Source organism: Helicoverpa zea, chromosome 25 (assembly GCF_022581195.2).
Source record: "Helicoverpa zea isolate HzStark_Cry1AcR chromosome 25, ilHelZeax1.1, whole genome shotgun sequence".
In the NCBI taxonomy this organism is placed as follows: domain Eukaryota; kingdom Metazoa; phylum Arthropoda; class Insecta; order Lepidoptera; family Noctuidae; genus Helicoverpa; species Helicoverpa zea.
The window spans coordinates 4,575,833-4,593,816 of record NC_061476.1 but is presented as its reverse complement, the minus strand read 5'-3'; the positions used below and the strand labels follow the sequence as shown (position 1 = coordinate 4,593,816).

At 37.2% G+C, this 17,984-nt stretch overlaps 2 protein-coding genes across 2 annotated transcripts; one reads left to right on the top strand and one right to left on the bottom strand.

Moving 5' to 3' along the window:
- Positions 1-578: 578 nt before the first annotated feature.
- Positions 579-1,781, top strand: LOC124642753 (neuronal acetylcholine receptor subunit beta-2-like). Its single transcript, XM_047181387.1, has one exon. It carries the CDS (start codon positions 579-581, stop codon positions 1,779-1,781), a length of 1,203 nt encoding a protein of 400 aa, XP_047037343.1.
- A 9,670-nt stretch (positions 1,782-11,451) lies between these two features.
- LOC124642734 (procathepsin L-like) lies at positions 11,452-17,458 on the bottom strand. The gene is made up of 8 exons (XM_047181339.1): positions 17,135-17,458; positions 16,542-16,694; positions 14,675-14,797; positions 13,452-13,585; positions 13,015-13,147; positions 12,439-12,599; positions 11,890-12,024; positions 11,452-11,543 (listed from the first exon to the last, which is right to left on the bottom strand). Exons 1-8 carry the CDS (start codon positions 17,456-17,458, stop codon positions 11,483-11,485), a joined length of 1,224 nt encoding a protein of 407 aa, XP_047037295.1. The 3' UTR covers positions 11,452-11,482.
- Between the last annotated feature and the right edge of the window lie 526 nt (positions 17,459-17,984).

Genomic DNA, 17,984 nt, shown 5'->3' with positions numbered 1-17,984 from the left:
AAAAAAAATGAATATATTTTTAAAGTGGTTCTTTTAGTAGCGATGATATGACCTATATTTGTAACAGTCTCAAATTTTATTGTCCCCAGTAAAACTTTTTTTTAGTAGGTAAGTATAATGATTAGTTTTTTCTTATTGAATCAAAATCTATTTTTGGTGTTTTTGTTTAAGGAAAAATATTTCAATAACTAATAAAAAATCCTATCTTGCATAAATATTCAGATTTCTGAGAAATTTTAGAAAGAAATTCCCAAAAAACCTCTTTTCTTATAATTTTAACCACGGAAAACGAATCATAATATACCTATGTACACCTGTGTTTATGTAAGTTTGTTGGCTTCATAAATATGTTTTTAACACTAGAGGGCTCAAGCGATATTATAATTTTATGACAACTTGTATCATAATCCCAAACCGTATTTACATCATTCAATAATTAACGGCCTATCTCTTGATAGATAACATGCTTAAACACACAATCGTGCACGCACTGAAAACTGATCACAGTGGGCGTTACCGTGTAATATTACAACACACGACACAACTTTTTCCACACAGACTTCAGTACCATAAAAACCATGGCCGGGTTCACTTACATCATACTGTTATTTAGTTTATACACCACATTTGCCAAAGACTGTATCATTAACCGGGTGCCTGAACAAATGGCCTTCGAAAAACAGCTCCGAAAAGACCTCAAATGTGGCTACCACGTTTTCGACCCACCTTTTGGAAACAACACAACATCAGATATCAATGTCAGATTCATCATGAAGCGATTCTCTTTTAACAGTGACGAAGAAATATTCTCCATGCAAAGCTGGATGTTTATATCATGGATCGACGAGCGACTGAAATGGGACCCTGAGAAATACTACGGGACTACGGAAACTGAGTTGACCTCCATGTCCCTTTGGACTCCTGGCTTCCGACTCTTCAACAGCGCCGATTCCAATGATTTTGACCGCTACTACTATGTTTGGTGTCGTGTAAGGAATACTGGTCTTGTTAGTTGTGTGCCTAAGATTACCCATGAAGCGTTGTGTAGCGTCAAGCTGACTAATTGGCCTTATGATCAGCAGGAGTGCAAACTTGAATTCGGGCCCTGGTCTTCGAAATGGTCCAAATTTAATATGAACTTTACTTCGCGTGCTATTTCGATGCTGGGGGCTGAGTATGGAGCGGAGTGGTTCATATCTGACTATCGGCAGGAGGCGAATTTTAGTTCAGAGAAACAATTGACGATGTATTTCACGTTGGAGAGGGAAGCGACTGGTTTGGCGGCCATAGTGGTGTACCCAGCTATCATTCTGACTGCATTATCTATTACGTGTTTGTTTATGGATGTTAGACAGAACGTGAGATTGGCAATGATAAGTTTCAGTCTTTTTGGACATTATTACTTCTTGAGAGAAGTAATGGATAATTTGCCAAAGCATAGCTTGGATCCTCCTAACCTATTGTTTTATTATCGTGGCTCTCTTATTTTGACTATGTTCATAGTTCTTTTCACTTTCCTTTTGGATGCCATTTGCAAGGTAAAAGTAACACCTCAAAATTATTTTCTAACTATTAATGATAGTGTCTACGAAAGCTTTGGCAAATATTTTATCGTCCCTAAATGGAATATAGATGATGATACGATTAAAAACAAACAATTTAGTGAAGATTGGACCAAATTCGCTAATATTATTAATTGTGCTTTCAACGTAATTATTATATTGACTTATATAATTTTGTATTGTGTGCTAATGCCTAAACCTATTCCTGTTAATTATTAAATTAATATTGATTTTGTTAGTCGTTTGATTTATTTAACGACGTTCAGGCTGCGTTCAGACATGCGGGAATCGTGCGTTTACGAATCGCGCGGTTTGAAACCGCAAAATTGTGATGTATGCGATTTCGTGCGTGTTAGCGTCAGTTTCAAAATGGAGGTCGACGAAGAAGTGTGTTTACTGTGGTTGCTCCTTTAAAAAAAAGAAAAGAAAAGAAAAAGACGGTATTGGGTGCATCCAACATTACGTGACCGACTAGTACAGTGGTTCTTAAACTTTTTGACATGAGGGACCACTTTAACTAAAGTTTGTCTTGCCGGGGACCACCTCATCGGTTTACCTAAATTAGCACTCATTTCTTTATTATTTATAAAAAAAAAAATCTGATTTTTTGGGTCAGTTCTACTCAAAGCTAAACGCATGTCGGCAGTTGTGTAGGTAAGCAAATGCAAATAAAAAAAAACTTGCCTATGTAGTTTTCAAATGCGCGAGCGAAGCGAGCGCGAAATTTTTATCGGACTTAAACCAAATATTACGTAAAATTTAGCCCAAACGTGCTTAACTTTTTGTTTGTTGACAAATGCCAAAACAAGGGTATATAGTTTCTGAATACGCGAGCGAGCGCGAAATTTTTATCGGACTCCAACCAAATATTACGTAAAATTTAGCCCAAACGTACTTAACTTTTTGTTTGTTGACAAATGCAAAAATAAGGGCATACAGTTTCTGAACACGCGAGCGAAGCGAGCGCGAAATTTTAATTATTTTTTAAGACTCAAAACCAAAATTACGTAAAATGTAGTCCAAACATACATTTTCATGAATGGGGGGGACTAGGTACGACACACCCGATATACGTCCATGCGAAAACCCCCGCTCGCAATTATAAGTCGATAAAAATAAAGTTAGATAACGTATAGCAACGTCGCGAAGCTAAGCTTCGCGGACCACTTGGAATGCCTCCAGGGACCACCAGTGGTCCGCGGACCACCGGTTAAGAACCACTGGACTAGTACATGGTCAGTTCAGTTCAGTCTAGGTCATGATCAGTATTGTTTTTTTCCACATTTCCAAATATCTCCACAACTCTTGCCAAGCTCGGTTCTTGATAATTTTATTTGAGTAATCATCACACTGAATGTCCCATATTGCAGGTCTCTTCTCCACCTCATCAATAAATAGTTCAGTGTCGAAACGATCCATGGCGAACTCACGAGCAGTGACGTGCTCGCCGCGCGGTATCCGCAACGCAACTGAACGCGAAGTAAAGACTCCATAGTAATAGAAACGCGCGGGAGCAGCGCGATTCTATTTTCTGGCGGTTGGGTTGCGGTAACCGCGCGGCTTGATTAACCGCGCGGTTATGTCTGAACGATTACTAACTAACTCATATAAATAAGACCCGCGCGATTTCCATGCGATTCTATAATCGCGCGGTTCCCGCCGTGTCTGAACTAGCGCTTAATGTTACAACAAAAAAACTTCTAGACCGCGTAAGACGTAAATCATTTTAAAATGTCAGATGTTGTTGATGAATAAATGAATTTGAATTTGTTTTTATAAGGAGAATTCAAAATACACGCCAATGAATTGGCATTAATTTTGGTAGCTAGTATAAAAATAGTAGCAGGAAAAATCCATTCACGGTGAAATGGTTCCTGTTTCTCCGTGTGAGAGCTATGCTATGCTGTAAACCTTATCAAAATCGGCTCAGCCAAAAGTGATCATCGCGCACGAACATACATACAAAGATAATCGCGCACAAATATACATATATACATTATACATCCCTTTTTTGAAGTCGGTTAAAAATAGAAAACATACTTATTTTGTAACTACATAATAGGTAACACATTTGTAATTGTCTCTTGTCACGAAAAAAAAAATATAATTCCAACATTATTTCGTTATTTTGAACATTGTGACACCATGGAATGGACCACAATTTTCCGGAATTAGTCAGGGTACAATTTTTTTCGTAACATACAGCAGAATAGGGTTATCACTTATCACATGCTTTAAGTATAAATGGTTTAACCAAAGAACACACGTAAGTAAGTAAGTAATTCTAGGATTGGATAATACAAAAATACATTGATAATACAAAAAGTTAATGTAAAGAACGGTTTAATGACGCGTGGTTCAGAAACTTTATTTTTTGTCGCAGTCGATTTAAAAACTTTATTCCTACAAATAAAAACAGAATTAAATAATATACCTAGGTACCTAAAAAGTTCTTCTGACAAATATTATGCTGAAAATCGCCCACAAACATACATATCAGGTCAAACGGAAAATCAAAATTTTTGAAGTTGGTTAAAAAATAGTTTGCCTTATTCTAAATAGGGTTTTAATTTCAAATCTAACAACTGTAATAGGTACATGAACATGTAAAGTAACAAATTGAGGCTAAAACATTCTTTCCTCCTTTTTTCGGCGTAGGTACGTAGGAAAATCCGCCATTGCGACACCCCTAGGGCCGACCCGTCACCGTTCCACCAGCAGACTGATAAACGAGCATCGGAGGAAAAAAATACATTTGTTACACCTTCGTTCGTCGTGACACCCCTTAAACTCACTCGCAGGCTACCGGCAATGTTTTGATGAAAAATACACCTAGTTATTGCAAAGTTTTTTTGCACCTGGAAGTCCACTGTCCGTGTCTATGTAAACTGTGTGTTATGTGTAAGCTATCGTCAATTGATGATTGTTTCAGGAGTTTGCATCTCAGGGTGCATTAAAAAATTCATGATGACACTGGGCCTAATTGATCTGGACTTCATTTTCGGGGCTATCTGAAGGAAGTGGACTACACTAGGAAGTGGTGAAGGCTTTTTGGGGGTGCTGTCATTTTTGTAACTTGACATTAAAAAGTGCTAATCTATGTAATTAGCCTATTTTAATGAACGATTATTATATTTTTTACTTTGACTTTGAGAAGTTCATTTTGTTATGTAAATCTTGTAAGTTTACACGAATCGTTTTTCATCACGTGCTTCCTTAGCTTAGAAGCTCTTCCTATTATCTCTTTCATGAGAAAAGCAGGGCAATCAAAATGCCTACGAGTGCATTGACTCAGACTAATACCATTTTTATTTTATAGTTTTAAAAGTGTGTCAAGCTGAATATCCGTATTATTTATATTGTTTTATAAATACTAATTTATTACCTACTTATTCATTTTATAACGACGCTAGGTAGGTATAATAAATGATTGAATCCGGTTTCTATAGGTATGCTGTGAGTTGTCTGTTTTGAAGAAGTTTAGCGCAGCACCTATTATGACCTATGCATTTTCCTCTTTAAGTTGCATATTTGAAAAATATTAGGTTCCTAAGTTTAAAGTAGGGTGTCATAAAGAACTAAGTTGTAACATTAATGGATCTTTCTTTACTTTTATGACGCAGTTTAATTTCAGAGTTGACTTGAGAGAGATTAGTACCATTTAGTGATATATTTTCTGGGTTACGTTAAATACATACAAAGCCATCTTGTCTATCTTCTATTTGCTTATAAGCATTCCGATGTTTATTTTACAGGAATTTATCGCTCCTGGTAAGACACTGGTACTAAGCTGCAACCTGCCGGTCTGTAGGTATGGTTGGGAAAAGGCTAGGCAGATGATGATTTAAACCAAGCAATGTCCGTCAAAATTAAGAGTGTGGAAATTCAAATTGTCTGATATCTTCTGTCACAATTCTAGCGCTGTTCGTTTTCAAAACGTCATTCAACTTTACTTTTTCAAACATTCACGCAATATGGATTTCATGCTACAAAAAACCTATACGCTCCCAAAAATAATAAATAACTTGCAATAACCAAAAAGCAAGAGCTGACCTGAGCCGGTCGAAATTTTATGACAGGAAGTTGCGTCAATTTCCCGTTGCATTTCCGGTACCCGCAGACCGGCAACAGTTTTCAATTATTCCGTTATCCCGGCCTACGTTGCCGGCTAAAACTGAAACTGTTTGATTAAACCTAGCGAAGTTAAATTGGCGTTTACATGTACCTGCGTTAATCTGTTGTTTTAACTATTAGTGTGTAGAATGTATTGTATTTTCAATATTCTCTCAGGCGGTTTACGTTGCCTCTATATACGAAAGGAGTTAAAAATAAACAGGTACTTACGTAGTCTGCGATCAATCTTACTAAAGGCTCAGAAACTACTGAAGCGATTTGAAAAAATCTTTCAGTATTGCAACTACACTCTTCCCGGGTAACATAGGCAACATTTTATCCCGGTGTGGGCAGTAATTTCCACGGGACGCGAGTGAAGCCGCGGGAAAATGGCTAGTATTAAATATGAAGAGGTAAAGTTTGTAAGGGTCTATGGATCTACACATTATTCCAAAGGAAAGCTAAGGTGTATTTGTAAGTGTCCCCAGAACAGTATACTAGAATAAGAAAACTTGCTGCCGACCCCAAATAAAAAATTGGGATAAGGCAGCAGGATGATGATGATGATTTGAAAGGGACACTTTCCCTGGATACAGTGCAACAAATTGTATTTAATAAACAAACGATTGAAACAAACACATAAATGTTTTTGAAAAAGATGAAAGTTTTTCGAATTCCTTGACAAACAAAAATAAAAGTTCCGACGCGGATTGAAAGCGCCGATACAATTCCTTTATTTTTCGTAACCCGTTTTTATTAAAAACTGGTAGTTTTATGAAACTGTAGGCTTTTAGGGATCCATATTTTTAAATGAAATATAAAAAGCACAAGACCAGTCTAACCAAGGGTTCTGGATTGCCCAGGTTACTGGGTTGAGGAGATCAGATAGGCAGTCGCTCCTTGTAAAACACTGGTACTCAGCTGCATTCGGTTAGACAGGAAGCGGACCGGAGAAGGCTCGGAAGACGATGTTAAAAAAGCACAAAAATATTAAAAAAAACAGCATGATTTCCAACTATCAAGGAAAGTTTTATTTGCTTGTGTGCTCAAATGCGTTTCAGCGTAGACGACATCTATACCTCTATAAATAACTTTATGGAATCGGACATAGGGGGTTGGTGGCAGGTTTTACTGTCACGCTGACCATCAGCGCTGAGGACTGCGCGCACAGTTTGTCTGAATATCGTCTACCCTGATAGCTACGTGTCATTCAGAAACGCTTCCTAGAATTTCATATATTTTCAGCCGTCAGCGCTGATAGATAGGGTAGCTGTAGAATCAGCAATATGTCAAGTAGGCAGGTATGATCAAGTATGATGAAATAAGAAAATGATAATGAACACAGGTTAGTTTTTGCGGAACCCTGACTGTGACACCTGACCGACTCCCTGAATTGTGTATGAAATGTGTCAGTTTGTATCGCGGACAGGTCGTTTGAAAAACAACATCTTTTTTGCAAAAGTTTAGAAAACCGCAAAAAAGCCGGGTGGATTTGACCGAACCGAGCTTTGTGTTCGAAAAGAAAAACTTTTTTACTGAGGCATACTTAAAAATTTGATTAAATATAGGTTAACTTACTAACAATGAGAATGAAGGGGTTCAATAATTCAGTCAGCCGGTTGGCCGGTTTATTTCATTTTTTTTTCATGTTTTCAATCGCAAGAATTTGTTTTTGTATATTGATCTGTTCTGAAGTTCATCCTACTGAAATATCCAACCAAAAATAGATGACTCCGTAGAGGAGGGCTCTTCATTTTGTTATCCATGTTTAATTAAAAAAAAAACGCTCTCGTCAAAGATTTGATTTTCAGATTATGACTATCCATTATCTTTGCAAAGATAGAGTCAAAAACACAAGCGCCAAGGTTTAGCAACTGCAAAGATATCCTGGTGTGAACGTTAGTGCTCTAGTGAGTGTCTCGAGAACAGATAAATCGCATTTGTGCCGCCTCTGACCGCTCCTTCGGCTACACTCAATTACGTTAGTTGACGGTACAAGTCATAGGAAGCTTGGTAAACATTGTGTTTTAAAGGAGGGACCTATTTATACCTCCGCGCGGGACAGTCCGAAAGAGTTACCTCGGCCCTGGTACATAAGGGCTTAAGAAGAAACATATCGCACACCGGGTGCAACAACGTCATAAGTAACAAATAACGTTTAACGTTTTTTTCCAGGAGGTCGATTTAAAAGTTGTTGTTTTGATTAAGTAAAATGTATTTACGATATCATTATATATCGATGTTCAAAATATTTTTTGTACTTCATATTTGAAAATTAAGGTTGTTTCAGAAATAAAAATGTAATGGTTTTTCTCGGTAAGAGATATTTCCTCACGCTACACCCACAGCCGGGTCATTTACCATCAATAACCTAACCTAACTGGGTAAATCTATAGGATGTTCAGCATTTTATACAGGGTGTTTGGCGCATGGACCGACAAAAATTTTTGGGGGATTCGTGAGGCCATGTACTAGTTTTCACTCATAGACCCAATGTCCTATATGTCACTGTATTCGAGATACGATTTTTTTTGTTTGTTTTTAAAAATTACCGGAACTATCACCTTTAAAACGCTATAACTTTTCAGTCTGTTGTCGAATTTACACCAAATCACTTTCATTGCGTTCTCTGATGTATTATTATTCCAAATAAAACATAAATTCATAGCACTAGATGGAAAAAAAATACTTGTTGAGCTTCCAAACTCTTAAAAATGAAAAAACGTATGAAAAATGTCAAATTCAAAATTAATTATAAAAAAAAGTAAAAGCTTTTATGAACTTCGTTTAATAAAAAAAAATTGCCTACTTAATACCCTTTCCAACGATATGCCACATGGGTGTGAAATCATTAATAATGTCGTCAAAATCAGAGCAGGAACGAACACGCACTCTAACGTCTCTAACAACGAACCCGTTTGATAGAACAATGGTAAGCAGGTAATTGGCAGGTAAACTGCCTGTCTCTTTCTTACGCATGAAAAATATCTCTTGTCTTTGTCTATCATTGGGTTGGAGTTTGTTATGTGATCCTTGTTTAGTCGAGATTTGACTATCTCTGCTATCGGAAGTGTCCGTGTATTTCACGTTTTCCTATTTCGTTGTTTTTTGTTAAAGTTTGTTTTTGTTAAGTTTTGTTTGTTGAACTTTTCTGTTAAACTGTTGGTGTATTCACCGTGCTTGTTACAATGCCTAACTTCAGCAACGAAGAGTATGCTGACATGTTGTTGGCATATGGCAGCGCTAATTGTAACGCTCGTGAAGCGCGTAGAATTTACCAGCAGCGTTATCCTAACCGGCGTATACCACACCACGAGACGTTTGCTACAACCTATCGACGTCTGAGGGAGACTGGAAACATAAATTTCCAAGAGCCTCGCGTTAATGTGAGGCAACATAATGTTGTAATTGATGAAAGCATTTTGCAAGCTTTTGATGAGGATCCAACGACAAGTATTCGAGTTGTAGCTGAAAGACTTCACTTGTCGGTTTGGAAAGTTTGGTCAGTTCTTCGGGAAAATGGAAAGCATGCGTATCACTACACTTCTGTTCAAGGTACGTTAAGTACTTTATTTATTTTATCAGGCGAAATCGTAAAACTAAATTTTGAACCAGTTATCTTCGACCTTATTGTGCTGAAATTTTGCACCCAAAAAACTTGTATTTTAAAATGGTTTTAACCATACACTTATTTTAAACGTTTACAAATATCCTTGTAGCTTTACTGGTTCGTTTTTCAAATAAATACCTAGTAACTTTTATTTTTTCTAATTTTATCTTTTAAATTTATGTTAGTTTTTGCCATTCAAAAAGTGAATTTTTACCAGTCTTTAATGGATTGTTCTAGGTCTCATAGATGATGATCACAGGAGACGGCTCGATTTTTGCCGATTTATGATGCATACGGACGTAGATGATACAAATTTTTTAAAAAGAATTTTGTGGACTGATGAATCCAATTTTAATCACGAGGGAATTGTGAATCTCCACAACCTTCACCATTGGGCGCAAAAAAGACAAAATCCCCGCAAGAAAAGACAAAGTTCCTTTCAAACTAAGTTTAGTGTAAACGTTTGGGCGGGGGTTATTGGAAGACACCTGATCGGTCCACATTTCTTACCAGAGCGCCTGACCGGAGAAAATTATTTGAATTTTTTACTCGAAGATTTACCTGAATTGGTATTACCAGTATTAGATGGAGAACCAATTATTTTCCAAAATGATGGCTGTCCAGCACATTACCAGCGAGACGTGCGAGAACATTTGGACAACTGTTTTCCAAATTCATGGATCGGAAGAGGCGGCCCAATTCCTTGGCCTGCACGTTCACCAGACCTGACGCCCTTGGATTTTTATGTCTGGGGCCGTGCAAAAGAAATTGTGTATGCGACTGAAGTACCCACAAGAGAAATTTTAATCGAAAGAATAAATTGCGCCTTTGAAATTATGAAAGCAGAAATGCGACTGAGGACGACGACTGTAGAAATTAGAAAAAGATGCCGTGCATGCATTCGCAACAGAGGCAGTCATTTTGAACATAATTTATAACTTAAATTTAATTAAAACATTTTAAAACATTTTTGTGTTTTCATTACCCTGGCACTGGTTAATGTGTACCTTTAGGTTTGTGACGACATTATTAATGATTTCACACCCATGTGGCATATCGTTGGAAAGGGTATTAAGTAGGCATTTTTTTTTTATTAAATGAAGTTCATAAAAGCTTTTACTTTTTTTTATAATTAATTTTGAATTTGACATTTTTCATACGTTTTTTCATTTTTAAGACTTTGGAAGCTCAACAAGTATTTTTTTTCCATCTAGTGCTATGAATTTATGTTTTATTTGGAATAATAATACATCAGAGAACGCAATGAAAGTGATTTGGTGTAAATTCGACAACAGACTGAAAAGTTATAGCGTTTTAAAGGTGATAGTTCCGGTAATTTTTAAAAACAAACAAAAAAAATCGTATCTCGAATACAGTGACATATAGGACATTGGGTCTATGAGTGAAAACTAGTACATGGCCTCACGAATCCCCCAAAAAATTGTGTCGGTCCATGCGCCAAACACCCTGTATAGGTAACAGTTTTTGTACACCATTTGATTTGAACATCTCGCTGTTACACTTAAGGTAACTCGGTCGGTAACTACTTGCTCAGCAAACAAGATAAATCGAAACTCTAGTCACTTTTTTGATAACAAAGCCAATCCTGCGGTCACCATGGTAATCCTATGGTACCTAAGTCCTCTAAAATCGCTACCTCTTATAATTTAAGGCATGGCCTATGTTCAAACGAACGCGGCGAAATAGTTCACAATCCATTGCGGGCGAGTAGAGAAAACTCGTATAAATGAATTAAGATTTTAACTCCTCCGACGACCGGGCGAATTAGCCTTATTCTGTGCACTGCTCACAAAATAGTTTATTTTCAGTTCAAAATTTCGTTAATGTTATAAAATCACGAGTTTGAGTTAGCGGCAAAGTTAGCAGCGTACAATTTTATTTTGATGTGCTAACTATTTTTGTGTGTTATAATTGCAAAAGAAAATGACGTTTGAAATCATTTCTAATCGTAAACAGTCGCTTAATATTCGTTGAGTCCCGTAGGTATTTAGGGAGACGTAAATAAAATCCAGTGTTTGGTATAATTGCAATTAGTGTGACGTTTCATAAGAGCCTGTAAAGGCCGATTTGAAATAAAAATATTTGAATTTTATCCGTACCATGGCGAGGCGGGACGTAAGTTTTAAATAAAAGTCATAAGTGTACCTTTTGTTTAAGTAATTTATTGTTTCCAAAATCACAATTCGACGTAAGTGGCCATATTCGCCACTCCACATCTGTTGAGACCTCGTCTGATTCTGAAAAAAAAAAAACAGTTATTCTAGGTCGTACTACTACAACATGTGATCAGGCTTTGGGGATAGGTAGGATCTCTGTCCAATCGTCAAACCAGATTAGGCTAATGAGGGAATGGGCACTTGGGCACTGTACAAAATATACTAAAATGTACTACACTGTACAAATTATATGAAGTTATGCCATATGCACAAGCAGGACCGAGCCGACCCTGCGAAGTGTGCGGCACAGGTAGGCGCCAAAGAAAAACGTTAGGTACCGTTACCGTTTCCTGTACTTCGAACTGTTATTAACCTACTATAAGTAAATACATCCTAATTAATAAAAATTACTTATTATAAACAATACCTGATGTATCCATCCTCCCCCCAATTCTTGCCCCACCAGTTGAGGAGTATCCAGTAGTCGGGAGTGTAGCCCACTAGTAACATCGCGTGGTTCAGCTGCCACGGTGAGCAGAATAGATCGTCGTATATACCGCTCCTGATTAAAAAATGTGAAGATTTAAAGTAGACCAGAAGTCTAAATCAGTCAATAGGGTGGGCAGGGTACGATAAAGACAGAAGACCGTGATTATCATCAGCCTTTTTATTTCTTCTCACACGATAGAAGGTAAGAGCCTTGATCACCGCCCCTGATCACGGACATTGGCGATTTTATATGGTATTGATGTTTAATTATAACTAAGGATAAGATTTTAACTGTGTCTTTCAAATCTTCACTGTGCATCCTGTATATCAGATTTTTTTGTCAAAACCAGGACAACACTCTATGTGTAAGTGCCTTGAGACATTATTATGAGGAAGGAGCAGTTGGTTGTTCTAATGCTCAGAATAAGTCAGTAACATTTTACCCATTTACCCAGCAGTTCACTAAATAGCTCTTCAAAAAACTTACCTGTAAAGTTGAAATGTGAAGGGAGCAGCATTAACTGCCACGGCCAGAGGTCCTATCGTCGCTAAGGTCTGCTCCATCGCAGCCTCGTCTCCCATGGGTAACGTTGCCCACCTCCGCGGCCGAGCTCTTACCAGCTGACTGTTGTACTTGCATTTACCATCCTGAAGATATTTCATGTAGTGAACATAGGGATATTTAAGATTTCTATAGTTCGGTATAGGTGTAATAAGTAGAAATAATAGGGAATAGAGAATGAGATTAAGATAAAAAGAGATAATGAATAAAGGCAATATTATAACAAACTTGAACATTTTAATTTATGGATTGTTTACTTCTCTCTACTTAACTTGGCAGTAATTAAAGCCTATTAGCTGTTTTCCCGCGGTTTCGCCCGAATCTCGAGGTACCTAAAGATACCCTAAAGGTTAAAAGGCGGCAACTATACATTAGTGTAGCTAGATATCTACATAGGAATAATATATATATATAATATCCATTTATGTATTTTATTGCACATGGCGGATTCAAATGTCGAAACACAAATTTGTTAGTTAGTGACAATTGTTTATTTCTTACCTGTCCAACGTAAGGATACTGGGATTCCTTTATGAGTCCATCTCTTGCCGCGTACCGCAGCGCTCCGCGTAGCGACCCGCCGTCGCAGCCTGCGTTGCCGTCTTTGAAACTACAGTCTAGTATCTGCTGGGGACTGATCAATAAAGTTTTCTAGTAATTTAAAGATATAAAAGAAAACCTTGGAATGAAAGGAAAGCTATGTATAAGGTACAAAATAATTGTAGAAATATTTTGTTTTAATTGTTTATCCATAAAAATGCTCCTAAGGTCTCCTAATGACTTCACATCAACTAACTAATTTTGAGGAAGAAATCAGAAACCTGATAAGTACAAATATGTTTGATCGTCAAAACAAGGGCAAGATGGTAATCTTTTGACTCCTAGATTTTCATACGGATATTGCCTAGCCTAGTTGTTAAATGGACACAAGAACTTACCTCAGTTCACCCCAAAAGCCATGTTGTTTGTATAGCTGCGCTTGCAAGGCGTGTGTGACGGCGAAGGCATAGCAAGCTCCGCAGTGATGCTGCTCTTCAAGTTTCGGTTTGAAGCCTTTACTGCGCCAATCGAACTGAAGGAAATTTCACGAAATTAGTAATACTGCAGGCAGATACTGACTGACTGTGTTTCGGATGGCACGTTAAACTGTAGGTCCCGGCTGTCATTGAACATCCTTGGCAGTTGTTACGGGTAGTCAGAAGGAAGTAAGTCTGACAACAGTATAACCAAGGGGTATTGGGTTGCCCGGGAAACTAGGTTGAGAAGGTCAGATAAGGCATCCGCTCCATGTTAAACACAGTACCTACACAGCTCATACGGTTGGACTGGAAGCCGACCCCAACATAGTTGGGAAAAAGGCTCGGAATATGAAGATAATGATGGTCATACTGTAGATATCTTATTAATACTTTAATTAAGTACTAGTGTTCTATCTTTATCGGTTTCAACCGCAAGAACTTCGTCATTAAATGGTACGTGAGGTGACTTTATACAACATTTGTTTATGAGTCAACTTCGACTCCTAAGGAAGGAAACAACCTTTAATGAAAAGTGTCTTTACCTAATTCTACTAGGCATAACTGCACTTTACTTACTTATGGCATGGGTGTGCCAAATGAAAAAACCGGCCATGTGCGAGTGGGAATCGCGCACGAAGGGTTCCGTACCATTATTTGGAAAATGAGCAAAAAATATCACGTTTGTAGTATGGGAGCCCCCCAAAATATTTATTTTATTCTAGTTTTCAGTACTTGTTATAGTGGCAACAGAAATACACCATCTGTGAAAATTTCAACTCTCTAACTATCATGGTTGATGAGATACAGCCTGGTGACAGACGGACGGACGGACGGACGGATGGACGGACATAGGAGAGAAAACAATAGGGTTCCTTTGGGTTGGGTTGGGAACTTTGGGTACGGAACCCTAAAAAACTAGGTACCTACTATAAATCTATATCTACTAATGTTATACCTGTTATACAGCTGAAATGTTACTATGTTTGTTTGAAAGCTTGAATCTTAGAATTCTTTCAGGGTCCATGCTTATAGGTACCGAGGAAGGCTAGAGGCACCTACATAGTGTAGGTAGTTTCCCCACATGACTGGGGTAGAACCGCTACCGGAACCTAGGTAATTCTATTTTGAAGTAATTAACTTACCGATTCAGGAACAGTACGATGCAAAGCTTTGCGGTAGGCGGTCTTGTGTGGGTCCTCCGCCGGATCGAACAGAGAAAACGTACGGAACAGCTTCAGGAATTTGTTGAAGTACTCCTTTACATCCTTCAAGAAATAAGAAACATTGTAATACATCCATGGGACTCTAGGTTTTATAATATACTAGGCGTTGTTGACTATCCGCCTAACTATACATAGGTAGGTCCTTACGCTTGTTCAATCCTTCTCCGAGTGAGAGGAGGCCTCTGCCCAGCATAGGACGATAAAAAGACTGTAACAGTAACAGGTATGTATGTATTTTGTCTGTTTGTTCACTACGGTTCGGAGCCATTTTGACGAGACTTGATAGAAGTACCTAGGTACCTAACATAGCTCAAACGAGAAAGTAGTTCTAATAGGTTATTAGCTTTATACAAGGGTCAGTTGTCTGTCTATTTACGATAAATTACCGGATGTATTTTAAAGCGGTTTTCACGAACAGAGAAGAGTGACAAATAACGAAGGTCCTAAGTATGTTAATTCCCACTGGAAGCTGGGGTTACGCTCAAATATTATATAAAACTTGACCTGATGATGATGATACACAGAAGCTAACTCAAATGTTAATTGTAATTAGTATGCATGTTGATTATCTCCGCGGTCATTGCTATTAGTCAATTCATGGAATCTTCATTAGACCATGTTAATTATATTACTACTAGATACTGATTATTATGATTACTCAAGCTTAGTTATGTATGTATAGAAGATAACAACATACAAACATAAACATTGGTAATTAAGGCGACGAATTGGTCAACAATAATTCCATAACCGGCACGCGCATCTAAGGCGCCAAAAGGGGTCGGAGCGTCTGATCGGGGCGAGGATAACAATACGCGCGCTGGCTTATAACTAAAAGTCGTAAGCGACAAAATGGTTTTGTAATTTTATTATTTTGAAATGATAATTTGATAAAAATTCCTTCTACAATTTTAAAGAGTATGTATATACTCAACTACAAAAAAAGTTAAGAGGCTTAAATCGGTCCCGTTTGCCCATAATACGTGAATCTCTTTTTAAAAAGAGGTATGTTTGATATATTTTTCTCTGTTATAAAAGTTACCTAATCATGTTTTGACGTCTAACAAAATAAGGTTTATATCATGAACTTTCAGGTAACCAAGTTTTATTTTGATCCGTTTTGTATTTACTGAGAAAAATTGAGATCCTTGGCGCCAAAAATTCCAATTCGTCCTCTTAACTAGCGTCCGCCAGCAGTTTAAGAACAAGCTACCTTCCGCACTTTATTTGCCAGAATATAGGTACAATATGATGGTCGATACAATAAAAAATATGGTCTCACTATATTCGACTTATAATTTAGTCATGCAAATATCTTAAGTTCTAAAATCTTATAGCTAAAAAAGTACCTACAATCATTTTGCATTAAAACTATTTCTCCTCTAGGTACTCTTTGACTGTATAAAAACATTTATCAATAAGCCAATTTCTGAGGGACCTCTTAAAACTCATTGGTAGGTCTTTAATGCGAGATGGTAGCTTATTGTATATCCGTGTGTATAAGTGTGTAGGTAAGTTTAGTTTTTTCTGCCGAATTTCATCACAATCTGTTCAGCGGTTTTCCAGTTAGGTACAAACATACACTCACATGTAACAGTATATTGGACTTAGCGATTTTTTTTCTTTCATATTTCTGAAATACCAATGTGTCAACAAAAGATACTCTATCCATATAATATATGTATATGTAATATAATAATATTGTGTGGACGGATAAGCAAACCCATTCAGCAGTACAACCACAAACTTGAAATTACTTTGGTTAAAATATGTATTTTTGAGTTACCAAATCGCCAAAAAAGTTGAGGTGTAGTGAATACGACTGTTTTCCGAGCAAAAAGTCGCGGTTGTGTTGCGCCACTATGCGGAGATTGTTGCGCCACTTGGAAAGCGCGTCCAATTCTTGGTGGGGTGTCGCATAAGCCTTTTTGTGGACTGACTGAAAATAAATTTTGCTTATGTAGTAATAATAATCTGCCTAGCCTTTTCCCAACTATGTTGGGAATAGCTTCCAGTCAACTGAATGAAGCTGTGTACCAGTTTTTTACATTGAACAACTACCTATCTGACCTCGTCAACCAATTACCCCAGCAACAGTAGGTATACCATTGGAAAGAATGTTATTCGAGACGTAACTTCAGTACAGAGGATTATTGTACGGTTCATAGTTGAGTGTACCTCGTAAAATTCATCAAATCTAATAGTCACAAGGGAACGGTAATTTCCTAACTTTTTGATTGGAATTTTCGTGAAATTTTGTGTGGATCAAATAAAAGTGTATTTAGGTAGGTGCCGAAAAAAATACAATCTTACCGAATTATTTTCAAGACATTGTAGAAGAAACATGAAAATGGGAGTAAGAGCTAGTTTTAAACTTACCTTATATTCATGCCAATGCCAATCAGGTAAATCAGGATGAACAATCAATCCATTTAATATATGCTTCCTTATATACTCGGCACTTTTGTCTATTGAACACTGGGTCACATTCAGACCTTTTAAGATATCACTTAAAACTTCTGTTTTCTGAAAGAAATCTACTGTTTGGCTGACAAGATTTGATGCTTGACTACCAAGACATCTTGTTTGTCTGTTATCCTCATGTTTTGTTGAAATAGATCTTATTTTATTTGGGGTATCAGTTATCTGCATTCCGTTAATTTGTACTAATTGAAGTATGAAAATTAATTTTAGTATGTACATTTTTGAAATGACTGAGTGAAATTAATGCAATATTTAATTACCTATTTTAAGTTTTAAAATATTTTGTAAATTTTAAAATTCAAACTCTTTTTCATTGCAATATAGTCACACTTTTATGTAATACGTTCAATGTCTAATTGTAATAAAATACTGTAATTTTGATCAAAATTGTCAAGTCTGCATAGTCCGCATTTCAATTGCGTCATCATAAAATTGTTTTATATTACATAGCCATACTACGTACATACCTGCATTATTAAGTGAAATATAAACATAATTGACCCAGATATAAAAAGTTATAACAAACTATATACATATACTGATCATCATCCTCCGAGCCTTTTCCCAACTATGTTGGGGTCGGCTTCCAGTCTAACCGGATTCAGCTGAGTACCAGTGCTTTACAAGAAGCGACTGCCTATCTGACCTCCTCAACCCAGTTACCCAGGCAACCTGATACCCCTTGATTAGACTGGTGTCAGACTTACTGGCGTCTGACTACCCGTAACGACTGCCAAGGATGTTC

Excerpts from the sequence above, each read along its gene's own strand:
- LOC124642753 (XM_047181387.1), top strand. The coding sequence starts at position 579 with ATGGCCGGGTTCACTTACATCATACTGTTATTTAGTTTATACACCACA.
- LOC124642734 (XM_047181339.1), bottom strand. The coding sequence starts at position 17,458 with ATGTACATACTAAAATTAATTTTCATACTTCAATTAGTACAAATTAAC. Across the intron at positions 16,695-17,134 it reads GGCATTGGCATGAATATAAG|TCAGTCCACAAAAAGGCTTA; the intron begins GTAAGTTTAAAA and ends ATTTATTTTCAG. Across the intron at positions 11,544-11,889 it reads GGGGAGGATGGATACATCAG|AATCAGACGAGGTCTCAACA; the intron begins GTATTGTTTATA and ends TTTTTTTTTCAG.